General features: G+C 40.2%; 2 protein-coding genes across 8 annotated transcripts in view; one reads left to right on the forward strand and one right to left on the reverse strand.

Moving 5' to 3' along the window:
* Positions 1 to 8472, forward strand: part of si:ch73-206d17.1 (tyrosine-protein kinase STYK1) — an 18661-nt gene extending 10189 nt beyond the window's left edge. The window contains exons 1-10 of one of the 5 annotated variants that reach the window (XM_024005220.2): positions 3090 to 3183; positions 3831 to 3943; positions 4122 to 4274; positions 4567 to 4743; positions 5209 to 5390; positions 5689 to 5772; positions 6080 to 6333; positions 6601 to 6641; positions 6795 to 6891; positions 7108 to 8472. In XM_024005220.2, the coding sequence (XP_023860988.1) occupies positions 3895 to 3943; positions 4122 to 4274; positions 4567 to 4743; positions 5209 to 5390; positions 5689 to 5772; positions 6080 to 6333; positions 6601 to 6641; positions 6795 to 6891; positions 7108 to 7279 (1209 nt within the window). In that variant the 5' untranslated portion in view covers positions 3090 to 3183; positions 3831 to 3894 and the 3' untranslated portion in view covers positions 7280 to 8472. Of the gene's footprint in view, positions 1 to 3089; positions 3184 to 3830; positions 3944 to 4121; positions 4275 to 4566; positions 4744 to 5208; positions 5391 to 5688; positions 5773 to 6079; positions 6334 to 6600; positions 6642 to 6794; positions 6892 to 7107 lie in introns of those variants that run through there. The other 4 variants (XM_024005222.2, XM_024005223.2, XM_024005224.2 and 1 more) reach the window with 4 other exon arrangements.
* The window catches only part of tmem269 (transmembrane protein 269), a 34853-nt gene continuing 15568 nt past the window's right edge, over positions 7715 to 26999 (reverse strand). For all 3 annotated transcript variants that reach the window (XM_024005233.2, XM_024005234.2, XM_070448016.1), the window contains 5 exons: positions 24447 to 24594; positions 18936 to 19033; positions 16026 to 16169; positions 15626 to 15826; positions 7715 to 12759 (listed from right to left, as the gene is read on the reverse strand). In XM_024005233.2, the coding sequence (XP_023861001.1) occupies positions 12650 to 12759; positions 15626 to 15826; positions 16026 to 16169; positions 18936 to 19033; positions 24447 to 24594 (701 nt within the window). In that variant the 3' untranslated portion in view covers positions 7715 to 12649. The remainder of the gene's footprint in view (positions 12760 to 15625; positions 15827 to 16025; positions 16170 to 18935; positions 19034 to 24446; positions 24595 to 26999) is intronic.

Here is a 26999-nt window from a genome sequence, read left to right on the forward strand (position 1 = left end):
CCCAAGACAGGATGGCTTTCACTTCAGCAGTAATAAATTCATGAACTTTTTTGAGGAAAAGATCATGATCATTAGAAAGCAAATTACGGACTCCTCTTTAAATCTGTGTATTCCTCAAAGCTCAGTTGTCCTGAGTCTGTACAACTCTGCCAGGACTAGGATCAAGAGAGACACTTAAGTGTTATTAGTACTATATGTCTTGACACAATGATGAAAATAATCATGGCCTCTAAACCTTCTCAGCTGCATACCTGGACCCTATCCCAACTAAACTAACTGAAAGAGCTGCCCTGTCTTGGCCCTCCTATGTTGAACATAATAAACGGCTCTCTATCCACCGGATGTGTACCAAACTCACTAAAAAAGTGGCAGTATAAAGCCTCTCTTGAAAAAGCCACAACTTGACCAGAAAAATATAAAAAAACTAATCGGCCTATATCGAATCTTCCATTCCTCTAAAAAAAAAAAACTTAAAAAAGCTGTTGCGCAGCAATTCACTGCCTTCCTGAAGACAAACAATGTATACGAAATGCTTCAGTCTGGTTTTAGGACCCCATCATAGCACTGAGACTGCACTTGTGAAGGTGGTAAATTACCTTTTTAATGGCGTCAGACGAGGATCTGGCATCTGTCCTCGTGCTCCTAGACCTTAGTGCTGCCTTTGATACCATCGATCACCACTTCTTTTGGAGAGATTGGAAACCCAAATTGGTCTACATATGGACAAGTTCTGGCCTGGTTTAGATCTTATCTGTTGGAAAGATATCAGTTTGTCTCTGTGAATGGTTGGTCCTCTGACAAATCACCTGTACATTTCGGTGTTCCTCAGGTTCCGTTTAGGACCACTATTGTTCTTCACTATATATTTTACCTCTTGGGGATGTCCATTCTAAAACATAATGTTAACTTTCACTGCTATGCGGATGACACACAGCTGTACATTTCAATGAAACATGGTGCAGCCCCAAAATTCCCTCGCTTAGAAGCCTGTGTTTCAGACATAAGGAAGTGGATGGCTGAAAACTTTCTCCTTTTAAACTCGACAAAACAGAGATGCTTGTTCTAGGTCCCAAGAAACAAAGAGTCTTCTGTTGAATCTGACAATTAATCTTATGGTTGTAAAGTCGTCTCAAATAAAACTGTGAAGGACCTCTGCGTTACTCTGGACCCTGATCTCTCTTTTGACGAACATATCAAGACTGTTTCAAGGACAGCTTTTTCCATCTACGTAACATTGCAAAAATCAGAAACTTTCTGTCCAAAAATGATGCAGAAAAATTAATCCATGCTTTTGTTACTTCTAGGTTAGACTACTGCAATGCTCTACTTTCCGGCTAAAGCACTAAATAAACTTCAGTTAGTGCTAAATACGGCTGATAGATCCTGACTAGAACCAAGAAATTTGATCATATTACTCCAGTGCTAGTCTCCCTACACTGCCTTCCTGTTAAGGCAAGGGCTGATTTCAAGGTTTTACTGCTAACCTACAAAGCATTACAAGGGCTTGCTCCTACCTATCTTTCCGATTTCACGGATCTGCGGTGCAACTACTACATCTCCACCCGGCACAGCCAGAAGAGGACTGGCCACCCCTCATAGCCTGGTTCCTCTAGGTTTCTTCCTAGGTTTTGGCCTTTCTAGGGAGTTTTTCCTAGCCACTGTGCTTCTACACCTGCATTGCTTGCTGTTTGGGGTTTTAGGCTGGGTTTCTGTACAGCACTTTGAGATATCAGCTGATGTACAAAGGGCTATATAAATAAATTTGATTTGAGTCTCCTGTTCACTCCTGTCTCTACTGTTCACTCTTTTCAGCTATGTGACAGCCTCAAAAATGATACTCCTGTGTAAGGGTCTGCAGCGAATCACAGCCAGCCGCCAGAGAGAAGCAAATGTAACCACAGGACATGTGAGTTGATGGACACCCTATGTTCATCAATGGACATATTGTTCTGCAGAATGGAATATAATAACGTGCTATCAGAAACCGCTGCACTTGACCCATGTTTAAGAAGTTAGGCTTCAGTGATGCCAGAGCGATTGATGAGGCTCTTCAAAGAATAACCTCAGCAGCAGGGAGGGACAGCCCCAGCAGTCAGTTGGCTCAGGCAACAGGAAGAAGAGGGATCAGATGGAGCAGAAGCACCAGCAATAGTGCCACAAACGTCTGCTGTTTGACGAGAGAGCAGCTGGGGATGCAGCACGAAGGAATCCCTCAGCAGATGCCATAATGGAGGTCCGATCCTATTTGGAGGAGCCCCTCTGGGCTCCCTCAGCCCCTCTGAGCTGGTGGAAGAACAAGGCCTCTGTCTACCCACGGCTTACTAAAGTCATGACAGGGAGACTCTGCATAGTGGCCACATCCATTCCCTCAGAGGGTCTTATTGAAAACGGGACAAATAATTACTGAGATAAGAAACCGCATCAGCCCCTCTCAAGTTAGGCAGCTTGCGTTTCTGAATGCAAATCTCTCATAAAAGCAAAATATGGTCAGCATTGCTGTGTGCTGCTGGTTATAACATGGCAATAAAGGAGAGAAAAGAGGGACCAGTTTAATGTTTTAAGTGGGATGCTGCAGTTTTGCACTTTTCTTTATTTGATATGGTGCAATATTCTATTATGTTGTTCAGATTGTATTTGTTTTGAATTGTTCGATTTATATACACTTTGTTTATATACATTAAAAAGTTATACTTTAAATGCACATGTGTAATAGCATCATTTTTTACATTTATTCCAATTTGTGGGATGCGGCAGTTTTTTGTAAATTGTTATTTATTTTTTCTTTGATATGGTGCCATATTCTATTATGCTGTTCAGATTGTATTCGTTTTGAATGGTTAGATTTTGTATGCACTGTTTATATACATTAAAAAGTTATACTTTAAATGTAAATGTTTAATAGCATTCTTTTTCATAACAAACCAATGCATTTTTAAATACATTGTGGTTAAGGTAGAGTATGATTTCATTTGATAAGAATTGTTTTAACACCAATCATATTCAAACTATTGCAAACTGTTTGAGTTGAAAAAACACAACAACAAAAAAATGTCCGCGTGTTAATAATTAACAGTCAGTCAACTTACCGCGGTCACCTTCATGGTCATAGCCCGCTCAGACAGAGCAGAGGGCATTCGACGTTAGAAAAGTCATATGGAGACACATTTTCTTGATATCTCCCTGGTAAGTTGTCGGCGTCCTTAACTTCAGTTTCATTTGGTATCTGTGAGGACGCGCTGTTCTTTCAGCTCTCGGTCTTGCTTGGAAGACCAATTAGTAGGCCTATTGGTAATTGGCACGATGGCCAGGTGTTGACTTTATCCCATCAGCTTGTATCTGCATGTGCTTACGATATTTTACGTGAGTTGAAAATTTGAGTATGTTTTTTTGTTATGTGGTCTATGTCAGTAGTTCCCAACCAGGGGTAGGACACCGACTGTAGGAGTACTTGACCTATCCACGCGGGTACTTGAGAAGACTCATGAGACCATCGGGCTACTGGTAAAATTAACATGAAGGGGTACTCCGGGCAGAGCAAAATTCCGTTGGTTGTACAGTAACTGAAAAAGGTTGGGAACCACTGGTCTAGGCCCTTACAAAATGACTACAGCAGTACTTCCTGTTGTTGAAGTGTTGAAGTCAACTAACTAGACCTGATTTATCATCCTGTATTGATGCGGTGCAATTATTGTATATTACTAGCATTATTATGATTTTTTGCTGGTCAACCATTATAGTGTTTACCTGACTGGCTCTGAATGAATGCTCCCATCATAAAAGTGTTTATAGACCAAAAGAATACTATGTTGATTATATTCTTCAATTCATAGGCCTTTTGTGGGATTAATCTCTCTTCCTGAAGATGTGAGAAATGGTAAGAACCATCTGTAATCTATGGATGTGCAGGCGTCTCCATGCAACAACACCTCAGACCCTCTGTGCTGTAAGTCTTTTATGTTCCCATGTGTAAACTACAACAGTCTCTCAACACCAGCTCAGATAAAATATTAGATGTGCAACAAGAGCCAAGTTTGATGTACCAGTTGTCTCTCTGAGTGCACCAGTTACAGTGATTGTGTTGTGTTCCCCTCATACCATCTGAACTGTGTGTATGTATTCAGATGAGGAAGGATCAGGCACATTAGCTGTGATCATTATCCCCACTCTCCTGGCTCTCAGCACAGTGGTTGTTGTGACCAGCATACTGTGCAATCTCTTCCATAGAAGAGCAACACCAGAGAGGACCTCCATCCCTGCCCATTACACCAATCGTGGTAAACTTAAACCTATTGGAAATATCAACCTGTGTTAGATCTGTAATATTGTCTAGTGAATTCACCACAGTGAATTATGACGTAAAAATAATTGTTAATGAAATCTGTTCCTGTTCATATCAACATTGCATCAGTATGCACACTGAACCATGACTAACATGAGCCCTCTATTGCCAAGGAAGGCACAGGACATTGTAAAAACATTAAAATATCAACCTCAAGAAACAACTTCAAGTTGAAATTCAAATGCATGTCATCACAAATGTTTAGCACAGTACTGCGTTGCATCCAGCAGGTCAGGAGTGTGTGTCCAGTAGCCCAGTGAGAGATGGGATGGAGATGGAGATCCCAGGAGAATGTACTCTGGAGGGGCTGGAGTTCTGGCAGACTGGCCACTATGGTCCTATCTGCAGAGGCACAATGAGAAGAAAGGATATATCCAGTGCTGTAGTGGTCAAGACACTCCGAGGTATATGCTTGTAGTTTTATACAGGCTGTGCGTGGGACACTGTTGCATATTTTTGGAGAGATTGCCCCAAGCAAGTTTGAGGTATGGGAGAGTTGTGTGTACCTCGCAGGTTTAAACATACAGAAGTTTAAATTTGACTCCTAGAGGATCCCACTGCAATGGATTAGGATTTTTATGATTTTGTTCCTTCTTTAAGAAGTTAAAAACTTTGGTCCAAGTGGTGCAGTGGTCTAAGGCACTGCATCTCAGTGCTAGAGGCATCACTACAGACCCCTGGTTCGATTCCAGGCTATATCACAACCGGCCGTGATTGGAAGTCCCATAGGGCGGCGCACAATTGGCCCAAGGTCGTCCGGGTTAGAGTTTGGCCAGGGTAGGCCGTTATTGTAAATAAGAATTTGTTCTTAACTGACTTGCCTAGTTAAATAAATGTTTAAAAAAAAAAAAAAAAAAATCTCCTTTCAGGAGGCATAAATCAGCCTGAGGCAAAGGAGTTTGTTGACTGGATCCTTTTCCATGGTACCGTGTGTAAACACCAGAACCTGGTCCGGATGCTGTACTGTCAGACACAGAGACTACCTATGTACCTGGTACTGGAGGCCTGTAGTCCTGGTAACCTTCTGCACTACCTCTGGACCCTGAGAAATGTAAGACAACAATGGGTTGGACTTTAAGTTCAAGTTTATTTGCTGTAACAAATACATTGGAAATCATACTCACCAGAGCCCTCACTAATTAAGCATGTTGAATATGAATAATACTGTATTTCTATTCCCAATATGATGTTAATTCATTATTATTCCATTTTTCAGTTACATTTAATTCAAATCGAAGTCATTAATTGAATGGTCTACAGAGAAATAATTGGTCACTTGAATTTCAGAAATTGAATACTGAGCATCCCCCTGAGTTGACTGAATAATAATTCATTTCCCTGTTCTCCAGAGTGATTTGGAGTCCTTGGATCCACTGCAACACTTTTCAGAGAGATCAGTGTTTTTGGTGGCAAAGCAGGTGGCAGCAGGCCTGGTAAGTGATTTTCTGTAGCATTTGGAGAGATCTAATATCCAATGGAAGGCCAAAATACAGTACCACAACAAGCTCTTTGCAGTGAATACAGTGTAATGTCCTAGGATACCAATGTGATTTACAACAGTTTCATCGTCAATAAACGACACCTCATGGAAAACATTGGTACTGCAGTCAGTTGCTAGAATACAATGCCTATGAGCATGTAATCCAAGCAATTTAAAGTATCACATCTACTATATCCAGGTGTCTGCATTCAAGCACATCATTATTATTACAATGGTTTTTTTCTACAATCTTCTTTCAGGACTATCTGTTGTCAGAGCACAGGCTTGTACATGGTAATGTTGCTGCACAGAACATCCTGATTGGTCCAGGGTTCTCTGTGAGGGTATCTGGATTGGGCCTGGCCTTCGAGATCCGCCAGCACCAGACTGACAAACTGGCCAATCGCAGGTGCCAGAATGACAAACTGGCCAATCGGAGAAGAGCTGAGGTCCCTCTCAAATGGCAGGCTCCAGAGAGGATGATGAAGCACCCAACCACCGACAGGAGTGATGTGTGAGTTTTGGGCCATGTAGGCCCCTTTCCCAGACACAGATTAAGCCCATTCCTGGACTAAAGCATTCCCAATGAAAAAATCTCCATTGAACTAGTTTTTTTTTGTCCAGGACTAAATTTAACCTGTGCTTGGGAATCCGGCCCATAGCGTAGTGTACATTAACCAAACGTTTGTTTGGTTTTATTAACATTCTGACATAATATTTCTAAATGACTTTCAGTTGTTTTTTGTAACATCTCAACATGCTTGTTTTCTCTCCCCCTCAGATGGTCTTTTGGAATCTTTCTGTATGAATTGATCACATTGGGTAACTGTTACTTTGCTGATATCTGATTCAAGTAATTTTGCAAATGTAGGACTACCTCTACAATAAGACAACAATATTTTCAGTTAGGTTTTTTGTTTGTTTTAGTTTTAGTAGTCTTCAATATTTTATTTATTTTTCATATCACTCCCTCAGGCTCTCCCCCCTACCCTGATCTGGAGCCAGAGTGTGTGTTCCTCCACCTACAGAAATCATACAGGATGAAGAAGCCAGACAACTGTGGAGGACCCTTGTAAGTCTGCCCGTCCCTGGCCAAAAACAGTCTGTCTATAATATTCACATTAAACCATAAGAATATTCACATTAAACCATAAGAATATACATGTAATTATGCCATAGCCAATGTAAAGCCCATTATTAGCTGTGTAATGCCTCCATGTTGTAGCTGCCTATTTAATCTAATTAGGCTCTCATTCCATTCTATTCACCGGTCTCTCTCTCTCTCCAGGTATGACCTGATGAAGTACTGCTGGATGTGGAGCTTCAAGGACCGGCCTGTGTTCTCAGCCATCATCAAGCTTCTGGGGTCTTACACATACCTTGCTGGCACTACAGATATCTACATCCCAGAGGACATGGACATCATTGACTACATCAAGAGGGCAGGTGTGCTGCCCTAAATATCTAGCCCAAGGCATCACATTCATGAATGAAGAAGCTAGAAGCAAGGGGTGAGTCCATGACAAAGCATGGCTGGAGTTGATTTTAGGTTGATGTGTACTGTACTGTGGTATCAAATGTGTTATAAACTTTCAGAGAGATTATTTTATGATGCTGAAATGAAATGTTGTAAATGGGTTGACATAATGAGGGTGCATGAGGGTGTGGAAGTATTGTATGGAGGATGCAACAAAGCCTTATTGTAAGATTGCATTTTTGGATGTGTCCCTTTTAGCACATAAATGGATGTCAGGAAAAAAAGATCTGCCACTATAATGTTATTGTCTACTCACATTTTTAGGCCATCACAAGAGAACATATTTTAAGAAATTATACAAATGTAAGAATAGTGTTCTTGATGTCATATTGTCCCCAGTGTCATGAAACCAGGCAAGTCATTATATCACCACTTTAATTGTCAAAACATTTACAGAATTTAAAATAGAGATCTTCATAAGATGTTTTACTAGTTCATAATTTGGTGAGGATAACTCTTGTGCCTTTAACGGTAGTAATGAGACATGTAGTATTGTAGCCATACAGTTAATGTCCACAATGAGACTGTCTTGAAGTCACTGTGATCATGATATGTAAAACTGTACTGCACACACTCAACACTGTTGATTTGAATAACATTGCTTATCATTGACCATGATGCCAACAAACAAGCAGTTTGGATGGTGTGGAGGTGACATTTATAGTTCTACTGTCCTGTTGCTATTGTCAGTCAGTCTCTTAAGCCAATTCAAAACAAACCCATCATCACATTGTCTCCATCACACACTGATATCTAAAATTCTAAAGAGAGGTACAAACCACCAATTTCAGAATAACACACTGAGGCATGTGGAAATGGATCAAGAACGGGAATATTCCGGACAACAGCTTAAAAGTAACTGCAAAACTTTTTCACACTACTGAGCTGAGGTGAGCCGAACCAAGCCAAGATGATCTGTGCAGGACTGGTTACACAACCACTATAGTTGTTGAAATCGTACTGGAAATGACAGCAAGAAAGGAATACATGTAAGCCAGCACAGAATGGTTCAGGCTGGCACTATAGTGTGAAAGGGTGCAGGTTATCAACTGAACTAAAAAAAAAAGTTTAACTATTCACTGTACCGTAGGTTAATAAAAGCAATGGGATGGTAAAGCATTTTTTTATTATGTACTACTGAAAGTGAAAAGCCTCCTAAAACAGAAGCAGAGGTGCGCAAACACCAAATATAAAGCTACGTTCACAGGAGATGAAGTCTGACCACAATGTCATGTGTAAGTCAAATTAAAAGGACTGTCTGAGAGTGGGGAGAGGGAAACTAGCTGTTATTGGCAGAGAATTGGAACTCTTTCTTATTGGTCAATTAACTAATTTACTGTCTGGTGATGTCACCAGGCAGGCCAAAACTCCATCCCACCAAAACAGGCTCTTTTCAAACAGCTGTCACACTAAAAGGAGATTATCATTTTCACAATTTCACTATATTATTCCAACCTCGTAGTGTGGACATATATCACACAGGGAAAATCATGTTTTTGACTGCACTGAGCCTTTAAAGCAGTGGTTCCCAAACTGTGAGGCTCACCCAAGGGGGAACGTAGTCTGGCTTTCAACGTACAACTTTCAACAGTATTAGTAGAATGCACAAGGTGAAATTTCGAAATGCATCATCAGTTTTCATGTAAGTCATTGAATACCTTGCTTAGAGAGCTATTTATAACTTGTCGGTTATGTCCAGATCAACTAGCCCATGTCAGCTAACGTTTTTTAGCTAGGTTTCTTTGCCCATAGATTTTGTTGTAATGTTTGAATCTTTCAAATATCACATGAATACATAGACATGTCATTCTCTCTGCCAACAAGAGGGGTGTGAACAGTTTGTCATGATCAGTGTTTGTGCCCATAGAAATATACAAGGCACAGGGTGTTCCCCAATGCTGGAAGGAGGGCATGAGTGAAAAGGTTTGGGAACCCCTGCTTTAAAGGAGCCCCTCAGAGGAAGTTACCGCCACTATGTCAACATAATTTCTGATCCTAAAGAGGAAATGCACATTTAGGGTCGACCCCGAAGAATGACGAAGGCTACTTATACATACATATTGTCAAATTGAGGGTGGGACTGTCTATGTGGAGTTGATAAACATCAATGAATAAGGGCACTGACAGCTGTGTCTTTCTAACCTCATCTGTTTTTTACTACACCATATTCAAAAGATTAGCCAGCTGGCTCTATAGCTCGTTCTGGAGCTGGATTGGTCATAAGCATTGGTTTAGGGAAAACTTTGCCACAGATGGAAACCACTGACTTATCTTTGACTTCGCCATCTGTTATCTCAAGTTTTGGCATCGTCCATAAATTGCGGCTGCGAATCCGCCATTGAAATAGTTGGAATGAATAAGGTGAAGCTCCGTTAAATATGGATAACTATTGAAAGATAGCTGATATGCGTTTGTCTACATTGTAATGGACACGGTGCAAACTTTGTTAGGTAGGCTGCAGGCAGGTTTCAGCTGCAGCACTGCAAAACCAAGTCTGCCCATGCTCATGGTTCTCACAGGGGAAGTGAAATGACACGCCACACATTACATGTAACTTTAGATGGTTTAGCTAACCAACAACGATGTATGAGAGACACGTGCTCATTGTGCAAATGTATTTGTTTTCAATAAACATTGGAGATGAAATATAGTTTTGTTGTCAACAATCTAAGCCAACCCCGTCTATTATACCCCATAGTTGCGCACGCGGCGGTTTTGTGGGTAAACAACCAATTCGTCTAGAAGTTCCTTAAATTCTCTTTTGCGGGTCCCTTTTCATTATCTGCATAGACACTTGTGGTTTCTAGCCAACATTACACCAATCAAAGCAGTGGAGCGAGTAGTGAAGCAAAACCGTTCATCTTGGGGCGACAGTAGTAGCGGGTTTGCAAAATGCTAACATATCACGCAATATATCATATATATAAATAATACCGCGAAAATCGACAAATTATCCTATTGGCTTATAATTTTATGGTAAAATAAAAACAAGTATTTTAATATGCTCCATGGTTCAGGCAGTCAAGTGGACAGAGGACTGTTTGGCTCAACATGGTCCAAGATGAATAACTTTTGCAGCGGTTTCTAAATGATAAACAATGCCATGCTGGTGGGTGGTAACATTCAAATAAAACCCAGCCCTGAAACAAAACGGAGGCTGAAAATAATGTGTACGTCATAGGAAAAGACACCGCATTCACACGGATTTGGGAAAAGTGGGCAGTTCAGATGTCACTTCAAGCCCAAATATACTTTGACTTAAATCATTGTCAAACTTCATGGGTAAGCTCTGGCCATCGTCTTTCAGCTCGAAAAAAAGTGGATTTCTACTGGTGTGGGCATTTAATAAGAACACTGAGAACCCAGTTATTTTATATGAATGCCCATTATTGTATTCACCATTCGCCTATGATCACTTTAATATACAGTGCCTTCTGTAATTATTGGAACAGTGAAGCATTTTCTTTTATTGACTCTATACTCCAAGTTTGGATTCGAAATCAAACACTGACTATGAGGTTAAAGTGCAGAACCTCAGCTTTAACTTGAGGGTATTTAATCCATAGCAGGTGAACCGTTTAGAAATGACAGGACTTTTTGTACATTGCTCCCCTAAAATGGGAGGGACAAATTCACTTGTATTAAAGTAGTAAAAAGTACTATTTGGTCCCATCAAGCTTGTGACTCTACAACTTTGTTGGATGCATTTGCTCTTTGTTTTAGTTGTGTTTCAAATAATTTTCTGCCCAATAGAAATGAATGGTAAATAATGTATTGTGTAATATTTGTGACTTTTATTGAAAATAATATGTTTCTAAACACTTCTATATCAATGTGGATGCTACCACGATTACAGATAATCCGGAATGAATCATGAATAATGAGCGAAAAAGTATCAGACCCCCCAAGACATGCTAACCTTTCACCATTACAATAACAGGGGCGGTTATCGTTTATATTCACGACTCATTCAGGATTATCTGTGCTACAATGTATTCTACCAAGTGCTTAGAAACATTTATATTCTTATTTACAGTAAAAGTGACTCCAATGACACAATACATCATGTACCATTCATTTCTATTGGGCACAAAACCATATGAAACAACCAAAACAAAACAGCAAATGCATCCAACATTTTTTAGAGTCAAAAGCTTGATGTAATCATTGCGTGCTATAAATATGGGACCAAAAATGTAACGTTTTACTACACAAGGGAATTTGTTTTGTTTTTGTTGAAAAAGTGCTGTAATTTCTAAACAGTTCACCCAGTATGGATGAAATACCTTCACATTAAAGCTGACAGTCTGCACTTCAACCTCATAGCCATTGTTTGAGTTCAAATCCAAACTAAGTATAGAGCCAAAAGAAGAAAAAATGCTTCATTGTCCCAATAATTACAGAGGGCACTGTATATCTGGTGGGAACGTAAACACTATTAAATTAAAGCACGATTACATTTTGCTTGCAATAAAAGCAAACTAATCTTGTCTCAAAATGGCTAGAACATTCAAAAAAAAATTAAAAAACTATTCCAATTAAAGAATGCAGTTAAACGCTCAAAAACAACAAATTTGGTGTTGATGGGAAAATAAAAAATAATATTTCTCAACAATCCCATATCCACACACAATTCATTATGTACAATCACTTTGGTAGTTATTTTAAGTACAGTAGAACATAAGATCTCAAGATGGTAGTGTCTTCCATAATTTAAAAAAAAACATGATTTAATGGACTTCGTTTGTATCTGCAATATAATGAAACTTTTTTATTACAAATATCTTACAAATTGAGAGCATGCCATATGTTTGAATCTAGCATGTTCAGTAAAAAGGGGGGCCATGTTTTTTTTTCACTGCAAAAACTGTTGACATTTTCTTATTCTTTACAGTAAAAACTGCTACTCAATGACTTTATTAATGACTGAAAATACTTTTTTGTATTATTGTTGTAGTAATCTTAAGCACAATTTGTGCATAAGGATGATACAGTACACACACTAGACAGTACAACTCTGCAGTTGTATTGTACAAACATAATAGCTACAGATACCCAAAACCTTATTCAAAAACAAAATGGCTAAAGTACAGTACATTATCCATCAAGTGTTCATGATGAAAAAGGCAGTTCAATCTTACAAAAACATTACAACGTCCTCTTACGTTCTGTTTCGATCCGCTGTGGATAGCTAGCAGCAGCAGTCTGGGCGCTTTAGTTAACCCCACTGGACAGCCTGTTGACAAGCCATGTATGTGCGAGTGTGAATTTGTAACAAGGCCTTTAATGCCTACTACACTTTGCAGCTCCATAGTGTTGTTGGGAACAAAATGTAGGACACAGACCACAACAGGTAGTACACACATGCCGGAGGGAAAGAGGAACAGAACACCATGACAACTCCTGCAAAACAAAACAGAAAAATGTGATGAATAGCCTAGCTAAACAAATAACCTACCTTTCTCATTGCTGGATTTTTGTGATCTGAAACATGAATAAACTTCATAAACTTTCAATTGAGATTTAAGTATGAACTCTTATTCTGAAGTGAGGACTCTTTACTGCTCACATGCGTAAAGTACCTGGTATCAACATCCCAATATTTTACAGGACCAAACATACATTTGTTTTAACACCTCTAACATCCAATGTACCATTTTAGTTTCCACAGAAAAGTGTTTCCCAGGCTTTATTTTAATGGAGTGGCTGCTTGACCGAATTCTCCGGACGCATCTTCCTGATAGGTAAACAACCAAGCCTTCTCTAGACTACACAAAAAAGTTTCCGTAGATGCTGCTCCTGCTGCCACTTGCCCCTCTTTCCTGTTCTCACTCACATGAATGGATATCTTGGCCTGGTGTACAAACTTAGCCAACAATCAAATTTAGCGCCCAGACACATTGTAACCTATGTGCGGCAGACTGATCACTTGAATTGACGGGCATGTTGTCATTGTCAAACTCTGGTTAGCCTATCCCCGGAGTTGTTCTTGAATTATGGTGGCATTTGCTCCCTTGCCTTTGCAACCATGAAAAACTCTTTAAAATGACAAATTGCCACACATCATACAAGTTTTTGTTTATATTGAACTTTTTTATCAATGATAAAACATAAAGCGAGCCATTTATACTGCAAAACTTGATGTTTATGCATTGTTTAAAGTACTTAGGGAAGGCAAATTGGCTTGCCCCAGTAGTAACCCGGTAGAGTTGTAGTGACATGTTTTGGGGATTGAGAGGTTTATCTATTATTTTAAATGCTAGAAAATAAACAAAATTGTAGAGATCAATAAAAACAAATAACTATTTAAATACCTTTATTTTTTTATTACAAATGTGTCCCTAGGTTTTAGGTCATTGGTGTTGCAGTGTGGAAAAATCACTCATACAAGGACCTTGAGCATTCCCTCCAGTGGCAAAGTTATTAGGGAGGGGTCTATATTAAAGAAAATTACTAGCTAATCACACCCTTTTAGTATGTCATAAATTTGAGGACTCCATTGATCATTTTGGTGTGCCTAAATCCAAAGTGTCACTTGGTATTACTCAATTTAAATGAAGGGAAATCATATTGTGATTAATCATATCACTTAAGTAATTTTTTTTTAAAGATTTAATGACCTTAGATTTGACCATCTGTGGCCTCCATTTAAGACTATACTAATTTACCTAAAATGTATCATTGGTGTTTCTATTCCTACTGGTGTCAATGTTATCAACATTGTCAAAACTATTTAAAGTCATGAAGCTGACATATTAGTTGATTTAAAAATGGGAAGATGTTTCCAAATACATTTATAAAAAAAACATATTTTTTTCTAAACGACATCACAGTTCAAGAACGACCCGCCGTCACATGTAGAATGTTCAGCTGCCCGAGAGAATAGGCTACTCAAGTGAATTTCAATAAATGGAGAATGGTGCTTGTTTAATAAAGTTAGATCAAAGCTGAATCAATGTCTGCAAGATAACATAATGTTTCATTAGTATTCTACAAAACCAAATATGCTAACATATGCGGCCAAAATAATATGCGGCATAATAATATGCGGCCAAAACTACACAGCATGCTCCACTAGGTATAACATGTGCTTTGATTGAAACAAAAACACAAGAATACTACAGTTTAGCACCATCTGCTTTAAAATTCTCACGAAACACTGTACATATAATTCAAGAATATCTCAAATGCATATTCCCATGTAACTAATTGAGATCTAATGGTTGGCATGCAGATGCAGCATGGATGTTTCACCGGTAAAACTTGAAGAATTATCATTCATGACTGACAGTGAGTAAAGTGAGAAACGTGAAGGAAGCAGCTACGTAACACATGATGCGCAGAATGTGATACGGCTGTTTAGCTCAAGGGAAGAGGCGTCCAGGGGGGTGAGACGGAGGCGGAACAGGGCAGTTCAAGCCTTCGCCTTTCAACAGCTAATTCAATTCCTCTCTACTACCTATTGTGATAGAAAAATTATCTCTGCACCAGATAGGGCTGTATCGGTTTGCCACATTTGTATCGTGTTTATTAAACATGTTGAGCACTGGCTACGCTGCGTGTTGGTCTAATCCCTGTTACACCCTCTCTTCACGAGAAGAGAGGGTGTAACAGGGATTAGACCAACACGCAGGCTGCCATTACAGGAGTAGAACAATCCCTCATTGTCTCAAAAGTTGCATCTGGGAAACTAAGTCAGCGTGGGTTTAAGACAACAACCCAACTGCAGATAACGACAGGATGAAGCCAGAGTGGCTTATGATGCTCCTTGGTCTGCATGAAAGGGGTTGAACCAACCATGACTGAGCATTGTTAGTGTCAGCTATATATAGTACTCTGCATTTGTGTAAAGGTTTGGTTACTCGGTCCAACACTCAATGGTGGGGGGGTTATTGCAATAATTAATCAATATTAAATAAAGATGATTGTTTGAAGAAATGACCAAATCTCTCTCAGTACTAAATTTCCACAACACTATTTTACTGGTTAAGTTTCTTAATGCTGGTCATGGGGACCTAGCTCTACACTAGCCTCGCACAACCAGCCTAATCTTGTGAGCTTACATAAATGATCCGTGTAGCAAATCATTTATGTAAGCTCGTGAGTTCAGGCTGGTTATAATGAGGCTAGCACTACACACCTGATTCCACTAATCAACTCAAACATTTGATCAGTTAAATAAGATGTGTAGTGCTAGGGCAAAAACTAAATTGTGCATTCCTTTGGGTCCCCTGGACCAGGATTAAGAAACACTGGTCTCGAGTATTACCTCCAGCGTAGACCACCTTCTTCCAGGCCTGTGACTCCAGGACCCTGTCGTGAGGGTAGAATCCCTGGTTGACCATAAAGAGGATCATGGCCACAGCAGTGACCCGCAGGATCACCATGTTACCTCCGGTCAGCAGGGAGAGACAGGCAAGGATGGCAGAAGAGTAGATACATGGCAGGCCACGGTACATGAAGGGGATGCCTGGAGATGAATAGCCACAGAAAGAGACAGAATCCACATCAGGACTTCTGAATCTGAAATACCCAAAGATTAGTTTTTTTCCTGAATGGCAAATACACAAAGAGATGTTTTCGTAGACTGTCTAGAAATTGATCATGCTATTATCCTAGCATTTCACAAGGGATACCATGCTTTTTTTCTGCTTGATGGCGTTCCTTACCGCTGGAGAAGAAGCAGAGTCGGACAATCACAGACAGGACATAGCACATGCACAGGATGTTGTCCATTAAAGCATGTGTCCTCAGGAGCAATGAAGTTGCAATCCCAAAGGTTGTGAAATCTGCAAAATCATCCAGTTTAGCACCTGAACCAGAAAGACAGGAAGTGACTAGTTATACATTTGTCTCATGACTTCGAGTCACTCAGATTAACATGCTACTGCTGTGAGGCTAGTTCACTGCTAATGCCTTCTTACAGAAGGCAAAACAAGTTTATCTAATCTTGTTTATGCCAACAGCCTACTTATCAGTGTGTGTGAGTATGTGCACGTGCGTGCATGCGTGAGTGTGTTTGTCTGTAGTGGACATTTCAGTGTCAACCTTACAGGCCTGCCACTTTCCTCTGTAAACAACATTCCCAAATGCCACAGTCTATTTGTCCCCCCTGAGCAGGGAGAATGTTTTCACTGAGCGACGAGCATGAGGTGATTCTGACCCCAGCTCCAATGAACGAGATGGAATTCCACAGCACAGGGGTCAACAATTTTAGCAATTTCAGATATGCCGAGAGCCCAAAGCATTGGGATAAAACAGACAATTGGAGCATGATCTCCCCGAATTAGAATGCTTAATCGTAAAGTGATTGTTCAATTGACACAAAAAGGGGGGAGGGGGGGTACAACAACACCCACCTGCAAAGTCATGCAGAAAAATACTGTCGGGACACAAAGCCAAAGCCCGAAATGTCCGGGTGACGATGCATTGTGGTGCACCTGCTGGGAGCTATTTCAGGCAGCCGTGGCGACCACGGTAGTGTAGACGTGACTATCTGCACACAGGAGGTTGTCATGTACAAAGTATGTACTTTTATGTTGTGATCATTTGAGAATGTGCTGTGTCGGGAACAATGAGTATGGAAACGTTAGCTATGCCATTTCCTAATAATACACAAGTCTTTTAAATAGCCCTACGGCTGAGGGAATTCAACAACATGAAGCCATTGCAATGCAGAGAAGATAATTTATTGAACTACATACAAAGATAGAAGCAGATCAGGATAGCAGTGACAGCAAGTACACTTAATGCAATTCAAAGTTGTTTGGTTTGCTGTCACTTAGGTGCCTTTTGGATTCTCCATGTCATTTAAGAATGTTTTTTATTGGGTCTTCAGAAGGAAAACCAGTTCTCTGCTGTCACTTACAGCGCCTTCTGAAAGTGATCATACTGCTCAACTTAATGTGTTACAGCCTGAATTCAAAATGGATTAAAACAACAATTCTCACCCATTTACACCCAACACTCCATAATGACAGTGAAAACATGTTTTTAGAAATGTTTGCACATTTATTGAAAATTAAATATATAAATCTCATTAACATAAGTATTCACAGCACTGAGTCAATACATGTTAGAACCACCATTTGGCTGCAATTACCACTGTGACTATCTGGGTAAGTCTAAGAGCTTTGCACACCTGGATTGTACAATATTTTCTTTCCAGCTCTGTCAAGTTGGTTGTTGATCATTGGTATACAGCTATTTTCAAGTCATCCCATAGATTTTGAAGGCCACTAAGGAACATTCAATGTCCTCTTGGTAAGCAACTCCAACGTATATTTGGTCTTGTGTTTTAGGTTATTGTCCTGCTGAAAGGTGAATTCATCTCCCAGTGTCTGGTGGGAAGCAGACTGAAGCAGGTTTTCCTTTAAGATTTTGCCTGTGCTTAGCTCTATTTCGTAATTATTTTATCCTGAACAACTCCCCAGTCCTTAACGATTATAAGTCCATCCATAACATGATGCAGCCACCACTATGCTTGAAAATAAGGAGAGTGGTACTCAGTAATGCGTTATTGGATTTGCCCCAAACATAACACTTTGCCTTCAGGACAAAAAGTTAAATGCTTTGCCACATTTTTTGCAGTTTTACTTTAGTGCCTTATTGCAAACAGGATGCTTGTTGTAGAAAACTTGTATTCTGTATAGGCTTCCTTTTTACTGTCAATTAGGTTTGTATTGTGGAGTAACTACAATGTTGTTGATCCATCCTCAGTTCTCTTATCACAGCCGTTAAACTGTTTAAGTCACCACTGGTGATATCCCTGACTGGTTTCCTTCCTCTCTGGTAACTGAGTTAGGAAGGACGCCTGTATCTTTGTAGTGACTGGGTATATTGATACCCCATCGAAAGTGAAATTAATAACTTCATGCTCAAAGGAATATTCTAATTTTTTTTTTCTACCAGTAGGTGCCCTTCTTTACGACGCATTGGAAAACCTCCCTGGTCTTTGTTGTTGAATCTGAAACATGTCTAAAAACATAATCCCACTTTGACATTATGGGGTATTGTGTGTAAACCAGTGATAATTTAATCCATTTAAAACTCAGGCTGTATCACAACAAAATGTGGAAAATGTCAAGAAGTGCGAATACTTTCTGAAGGCACTGTATCTACACTTCCAAACGAGTTCTCCGGCTGTCCCCATAGGAGAACACTTTTTGGTTCCATGTAAAACTCTGTAGAAAGGGTTCTACCTGGAACCAAAAGGGTTCTTCAAAGGGTTCTCCTATAGACAGCCAAATAACCTTTTTAGGCTATAGATTTTTCTAAGAGTGTATGCTGATCTGCTTCTACCTCTGTAAAATATGTAAATACATCGGTAAATTCACTTCTCTGCATTATACATGCCTCCTTTTTCTGTCTTTTCAGGAGTAACTGTTGCCTTTTGATCCATCAGCTATAATGACCAGTGCCTGTAGTAGAGGGCTGGGCTGTGTGCATCACTAACCTGGTTCCATATGTTTGTGTGGTCTTGCCCTCTCATAGTCATTTTCAAACTAACATGTTTCAGGCTAGTGCATCAGCGTGTCTGTGGAAGTTTAACCCTGGGAAATGGACATCACTCCACTCACCTAGTGCAGAGCATGCATCCAGTCGCCTGGCAACTGCCCCGTCTGCCAAATCCAGCAGGTAGCCAATCAGGACCAGCCAGCAGGCAGCATGTTGGTGGCTGGAAAATGAGGGTCAAATGTTGGCTAGAATTGTATTTTACAATGCAGAAATCACTAGGTACTTACATGATAAAACTGTAATTACACAATTATAACCTACGCATTACTTGTTTGTTACCACTGGACCTACTTAGGATGCTTGATGGCAGAAGATAAACTGTATATTCTACTTACTTAGCTGCTTGTCACACCATATACACTCAGTGGCCAGTTCATGAAAATGGTTCGCTCCTAAAGACAGTGAGTCATGTGGCTGGCTACGTAAAGCAGGCAGACGTCGAGGCATTCAGTTACTGTTTGATTGAACGTTAGAATGGGCAAAAAAAAGTGATCTAAGCGACCTTGAGCATGGTATGATTGTCAGTGCCAGGTGCGCCGGTTCCAGTATCTCAGAAACGGCCGGCATCCTGGGTTTTTCCAAGCACTACAGTGTCTAAGGCAGGGGTCTCCAACAGGTTGATCGCGAGCTACCAGTAGTTCACAGCCCAGCCCACCTTTGATTAGCTCACCATGCAATTCACGTGTTCTTCCGCAAACTGTCATAAACAAATATCACAGGTATCAGACACTGCAAGCTCCCAGCTACTATCTAATCAACCCAACATTAACATTATCCCACCCCTGGTTAGCCACTATTGGCTTAAAAATGCCAAGCAATTTCCAGCAATATAGCCCAGTCTGTCTGGTGTGCACATTTGTCTATCCCTGTGTGTAGCCAGTTGATGTGATTACCGTCTCGTGGGTTGACAGAAATACTTTCCCCAAAACCTTGTCAATTAAATGTTAACTGCAAAGTAGGCTTACCTGGCAGAAGTATATCATGAGTAAATATGTCATTTGTATCTATTATTTTCTATATGCAAACTGCCATGAAATGAGTGGCAGCAGTAAAGAACCATCACTAGACCGGCACACTAAAAGTGCCCATTCCTCACTTGCTACAGTGCCTTGCAAAAGTATTCATCCCCCTTGGCGTTTTTCCTATTTTGTTGCATTACAACCTGTAATTTAAATTGATTTTTATTTGGATTTCATGTAATGGACATACACAAAATAGTCAATTGGTGAAGTAAAAATAAAAAAAACGGAAAAGTGGTGCGTGCATACAGTTGAAGTCGGAAGTTTACATACACTTAGCTTGGAGTCATTAAAACTTGTTTTTCAACCACATACTCAAATTTCTTGTTAACAAACTATAGTTTTGGCAGGTCAGTTAGGACATCTACTTTTGTGCATGACACAAGTCATTTTTTCAACAATTGTTCACAGACAGATTATTTCACTTATAAGTCACTGTATCACAATTCCAGTGGGTCAGAAGTTTACATAGACCAAGTTGACTGTGCCTTTAAACAGCTTGGAAAATTCCATAAAATTATGTCATGGCTTTAGAAGCTTCTGATAGGCTAATTGACATCATGTGAGTCAATCGGAGGTGTACCTGTGGATGTATTTCAAGGCATACCTTCAAACTCAGTGCCTCTTTGCTTGACATCATGGGAAAATCTAAAGAAATCAGCCAAGACCTCAGAAAAATTGGTTTATCCTTGAGAGCAATTTACAAATGCCTGAAGGTACCACATTCATCTGTACAAACAATAGTATGCAAGTATAAACATCATGGGACCACGCAGCCGTCATACCACTCAGGAAGGCGACGCGTTCTGTCTCCTAGACATGAATGTACTTTGGTGCGAAAAATGCTAATCAATCCCAGAACAGCAAAGGACCTTGTGAAGATGCTGGAGGAAACAGGTACAAAATAATCTATATCCACAGTAAAACGAGTCCTATATCGACATAACCTGAAAGGCCGCTCAGCAAGGAAGAAGCCACTGCTCCAAAACCGCCATAAAGAAGCCAGACTACAGATTGCAACTGCACATAGGGACGAAGATCGTACTTTTTGGAGAAATGTCCTCTGGTCTGATGAAACAAAAATAGAACTGTTTGGCCYTAATGACCATCGTTATGTTTGGAGGGAAAATGGGGAGGCTTGCAAGCCGAAGAACACCATCCCAATCGTGAAGCACGGGGGTTGCAGCATCATCTTGTGGGGGGTGCTTTGCAGCAGGAGGGACTGGTGCACTTCACAATATAGATGGCATCATGAGGGAGGAAAATTATGTGGATATATTGAAGCAACATCTCAAGACATCAGTCAGGAAGTTGAAGCTTGGTCGAAAATGGATCTTCCAAATGGACAATGACCCCAAGCATACTTCCAAAGTTGTGGCAAAATGGCTTAAGGACAACAAAGTCAAGGTATTGGAATGGCCATCAGAAAGCCCTGACCTCATTCCCATAGAACATTTGTGGGCAGAACTGAAAAAGCATGTGCAAGCAAGGAGGCCTACAAACCTGACTCAGTTACACCAGCTCTGTCAGGAGGAATGGGCCTAAATTCACCCAACTTATTGTGGGAAGCTTGTGGAAGGCTACCTGAAACGTTTGACCCAAGTTAAACAATTTAAAGGCATTGCTACCAAATACTAATTGAGTGTATGTAAACTTCTGACCCACTGGGAATGTGATGAAAGAAATAAAAGCTGAAATAAATAATTCTCTTATTTTGACATTTCACATTCTTAAAATAAAGTGGTGATCTGACCTAGACTGGGAATTTTTACTAGGATTAAATGTCAGGAATTGTGAAAAACTGAGTTTAAATGTATGTGAAATCTAAGTGTCACATGATCTCAGTATATATATATATATATATATATACACACACACCTGTTCTGAAAGTCCCCAGAGTCTGCAACACCACCAAGCAAGCAGCACCATGAAGATCAAGGAGCTCTCCAAACAGGTCAGGGACAAAGTTGTGGAGAAGTACAGATCAGGTTTGGGTTATAAAAAATATCCAAAACTTTTAACATCCCACAGAGCACCATTAAATCCATTATTAAAAAAATTGAAAGAATATGGCACCACAACAAACCTGCCAAGAGAGGGCTGCCCACAAACTCACAGACCAGGCAAGGAGGGCATTAATCAGAGGCAACAAAGAGACCAAAGATAACCCTGGAGCTGCAAAGCTCCACAGCGGAGATTGGAGTATCTGTCCATATGACCACTAAGCTGTACACGCCACAGAGCTGGGCTTTACAGGAGAGTGGCTAGAAAAAAGCCATTGCTTAAAGAAAAAAATAAGCAAACACATTTGGTGTTCGCCAAAAGGCATGTGGGAGACTCCCCAAACATATGGAAGATGGTACTCTGGTCAGATGAGACTAAAATGTAGCTTTTTGGCCATCAAGGAAAATGCTATGTCTGGCACAAACCCAACACCTCTCATCACCCCGAGAACACCATCCCCAGTGAAGCATGGTGGTGGCAGCATCATGCTGTGGGGATGTTTTTCCATCGGCAGGGACTGGGAAACTGGTCAGAATTGAAGGAATGATGGATGGCGCTAAATACAGGGAAATTCTTGAGGGAAACCTGTTTCAGTCTTCCAGAGATTTGAGACTGGGACGGAGATTCACCTTCCAGCAGGACAATGACCCTAAGCATACTGCTAAAGAAACACTTGAGTGGTTTAAGGGGAAACATTTAAATGTCTTGAAATGGCCTAGTCAAAGCCCAGACCTCAATCTAATTGAGAATCTGTGGTATGACTTAAAGATTGCTGTACACCGGCGGAACCCATCCAACTTGAAGGAGCTGGAGCAGTTTTGCCTTGAAGATTGGGCAAAAATCCCTGTGGCTAGATGTGCCAAGCTTATAGAGACATACCCCAATATACTTGCAGCTGTAATTGCTGCAAAAGGTGGCTCTGCAAAGTGTTGACTTTGGGGGGTGAAGAGTTATAGTTATTCAAGTTTTCAGTTTTCTTGTGTTATTTCTTGTTTGTTTCACAATAAAAAATATTTTGCATCTTCAAAGTGGTAGGCATGTTGTTTAAATGAAATGATACAACCTCCCCCCAAAATAAATTTTAATTCCAGGTTGTAAGGCAATTTTTTTTGTAAAAATACTTTCGCAAGCCACTGTAGATATGCAATTAAAGAGCGAGATACAATTAAAAAAGGGGAATTACACCAACAAAAATCCACATTTGTTAAGTGTTCTTCCGGACCTAAAAAAATGGTATTCTAATGTTATTTAACCATTGTCATGAACTCAGAACATCCAATTTCATAATTTTTCTATGAATAATTGTAATTGAGTGAGAAAAAAAAAGTTTATCTAAAACAGCAAAGAAATAACACTGACAACATCATTTGGGAAATTATAAAACATAATTTGGGAGAGAATAAACTTGTCGATTTTATAGTGCCCCCTTAAAGTTGTTTATTAACCATGTATATTGACAGAAAACAGTGCACTACTTTCTCATGTACACTAAGGACTCGGGGAAGAGTTGCAGGGGAGAGAAGAATGTGCCTATTTGGGGGGAAAAAGTAGCTCATGACATGTTTCAAAAAATTCAAACTAGCTCTCATGCTAGAAAAGGTTGGGTACTGAGAGTGGTGAAATAAACAAAAAACATAGTCAGCGGCAGTCCTGTGGGTGAAAACAGCTCGTTGATGAGAGGTCGAAGGACAATGGCAAGAATCGTGCAAGTTAACTGGCGGGCCACAAACCGGCAAATAACAGCGCAGTACAAAAGTGGTGTGCAGAACGGCATCTCGGAACGTACAACTCATTGGTCCTTGTCACGGATGGGCTATTGCATCAGACGACCACACCAGGTTCCACTCCTATCAGCTAAAAACAACAAAGAAGTGGCTCCAGTGGGCGAGCGAACACAAACACTGAACATTTGAGGAGTGGAAAAACATTGCCTGGTCCAACAAATCCCAGTTCCTGTTAAGTCATACTGATGGCATAGTCAGGATTTGGCATAAGCAGCATGAGTCCATGGCCTGGTGACAACGGTACAGGTTGGTGGCAGTGGTGTGGGGAATTGTTTCCTGGCACACATTAGGTCCCTTGACAATTGAGCAACATTTGAATGCTACACCTTGTAGAAGCCATGCCATGAAGAATTTAGGCTGTTCTGGAGGCAACAGGGGGGTCTGACCTGGTACAAGATGGGTATACCTAATAAAAACTGGCCACGAGTGTATATTATTTAACTTCAATAACGCTTTAAGGGTGGTGTTTGAAGTGTGCTGTATAATGTTTTAGAGCTGAAGGCCAGATGACCTGACCTTGTTAAGCTGCTTGTATTAATCTTGGTCTTCCCTCAACAGCTCAGCTTGTTTGACAGGACATGTGTGTTTTAACTGTCAATATGACAATCAAATTAGTTTTGAAAAAAAATATGCCTCACAGATTAACAAAGATGTACGCTGCTGTAACATAATACTGCCACTTACAAATCCATTTACTAGTAGAAACATTCAATCCATACTATAGTTTCTTAAATAAAATCAGATACTGAAATGTGTGTTCACTCACCCGTTCAGGCTGCAGAGAATAGAGGCCATGCCCATGAGCATGTTGGCCATAGACAGAGCATTGGCTGCATTTTTGCGTACAAACTCCTTGAGCTGGACACCAGTGGCCTGCTCGCTCAGAAAGAGCTTATTGGTGTGCTGGAAGAAACCTGAGAACAGTGAGGACAGTGATTGCTATTAGCTAGTGGTCTATTTTAGGTTCACTTAGCTGCTCTGAAGAGGATTGTTGCTAAAACACTACAGATATGATAGGACCATATCATATCTGATGGCCATACTTATACTGCTGTACAGTATGCCAAAAGTGCTATCCTGTTTAAACGGATGTCAAACAAACCAAACACGCAAAATAATCATTGCTATAACAATTTTGTTTAGCAAATGATCAGGTTTAACTTGTTTGGCTCATTTGGCTCATATGACTTGCTACTTAAGTGGCCCCTCAACACCAGGACAGCAATCAGCAGTTGTACCAAGATATGGAAAAAAGAGGAGTGAAAATTAAAGGGCCAAAGTAAAGCCCCATGCACCCACCCTACAGCAGTACTTGTAACCAGCATGTTGAGTATATGGTATTACCTAAATACATATACAAGTGATTTAGATTGTAACAATTATAATTTTTTTGAAGCACACAATATTAAATCAAGTATTTCGTTATCAAAGAATGAACATTTGCAAAGAAATGTCATTTTTAATATACAAATTGTACATTATTTACAAACCTATACAAAACTGATTCATGTAACTAATAAAAAGTAGTAGCACTTACCAAGTAGTATGTACGTTTATTGGAGACCCACCATTCGATAGACTATTCCACTTTTCAGAATAAAACATTCAAATGAGGGGGCTGGCTCAGTATGTACAGTAAACACCATTTGATAGTGTCAATATTGTCATAGTGACTCACGTAATACTTATTTTGCAAATATACACCACCGGTCAAAAGTTTTAGAACACCTACTCATTCAAGTTTTATTTTATTTTACTATTTTCTACATTGTATAATAGTAGTGAAGACATCAAAACTATGAAATAACACATATGGAATCATATAGTAACCAAAAAAAAGTTTTAAACAAATCAGATTCTTCAAAGTAGCCACCCTTTGCCTTGATGACAGCTTTTCACTCTTGGCATTCTCTCAACCAGCTTCATAAGGTAGTCACCTGGAATGCATTTCAATTAACAGGTGTGCCTTCTTAAAAGTTCATTTGTGGAATTTCTTTCCTTCTGAATGCGTTTGAGCCCATCAGTTGTGTTGTGACTAGGTAGGGGGGGATACTAGTTGGTATAAGGCCAAGTCCATATTATGGCAAGAACAGCTCAAATAAGCAAAGAGAAACGACAGTCCATCATTACTTGAAGACATGAAGGTCAGTCAATATGGAAAATTTCAAAAACTTTGAAAGTTTCTTCAAGTGCAGTCGCAAAAACCATCAAGCGCTATGATGAAACTGGCCCTCATGAGGACCACCACAGGAATGGAAGACCCACAGTTACCTCTGCTGCAGAAGATACGTTCATTAGAGTTACCAGCCTCAGAAATTGCAGCCTTCAGAGTTCAAGTAACAGACATCTCAACAGGAGATGACTGTGTGAATCAGGCCTTTATGGTCGAATTACTGCAAAGAAGCCACTACAAAAGGACACCAATAAGAAGAGACTGCTTGGGCCAAGAAACACGAGCAATGGACATTAGACCGGTGGACATTTGTCCTTTGGACTGGAGTCCAAATTTGAGATTTTTGGTTCCAACCGCCGTGTCTTTGTGAGATGCGGTGTGGGTGAACGGATGATCTCCGCATGTGCATTTCCCCCGTAAAGCATGGAGGAGGTGGTGTTCTAGTGTAGGGGGGCTTTGCTGGTGACACTGTCAGTGATTTATTTAGAATTCAAGGCACACTTAACCAGCATGGCTACCACAGCATTCTGCAGCGATACGCCATCCCATCTGGTTTGCGCTGAGTGGGACTATCTTTTGTTTTTCAACAGGACAATGACCCAACACACCTCCAGGCTTTGTAAGGGCTATTTGACCAAGAAGGAGAGTGATGGAGTGCTGCATCAGATTACCTGGCCCCCACAATCACCCGACCTCAACCCAATTGAGATGGTTTGGGATGAGTCGGACCGCAGAGGGAAGGAAAAGCAGCCAACAAGTGCTCAGCATATGTGGAAACTCCTTCAAGACTGCTGGAAAAGCATTCCAGGTGAAGCTGGTTGAGAATACCAAGCTGTCATCAAGGCAAAGGGTGGCTATTTGAAGAATCTCAAATATATTTTGATTTGTTTAATACTTTTTGGTTACTACATTATTCCATAATTGTTATTTCATAGTTTTGATGTCATCCCTATTATTCTACAATGTAGAAAATAGTAAAAATAAAGAAAACCCTTGAATGAGTAGGTGTTCTACAACTTTGACCGGCAGTGTATAGTACATTTATAGCGGAGACAGACTGGTGGGGAGGGAGTAAGGGACTGTGCATACATATTACTATGATTTAGTCATGGACTGTCCACACATAGTACTATACTATAGTAATGG

The sequence above is a fragment of the Salvelinus sp. IW2-2015 genome, linkage group LG17 (assembly GCF_002910315.2).
Source record: "Salvelinus sp. IW2-2015 linkage group LG17, ASM291031v2, whole genome shotgun sequence".
In the NCBI taxonomy this organism is placed as follows: domain Eukaryota; kingdom Metazoa; phylum Chordata; class Actinopteri; order Salmoniformes; family Salmonidae; genus Salvelinus; species Salvelinus sp. IW2-2015.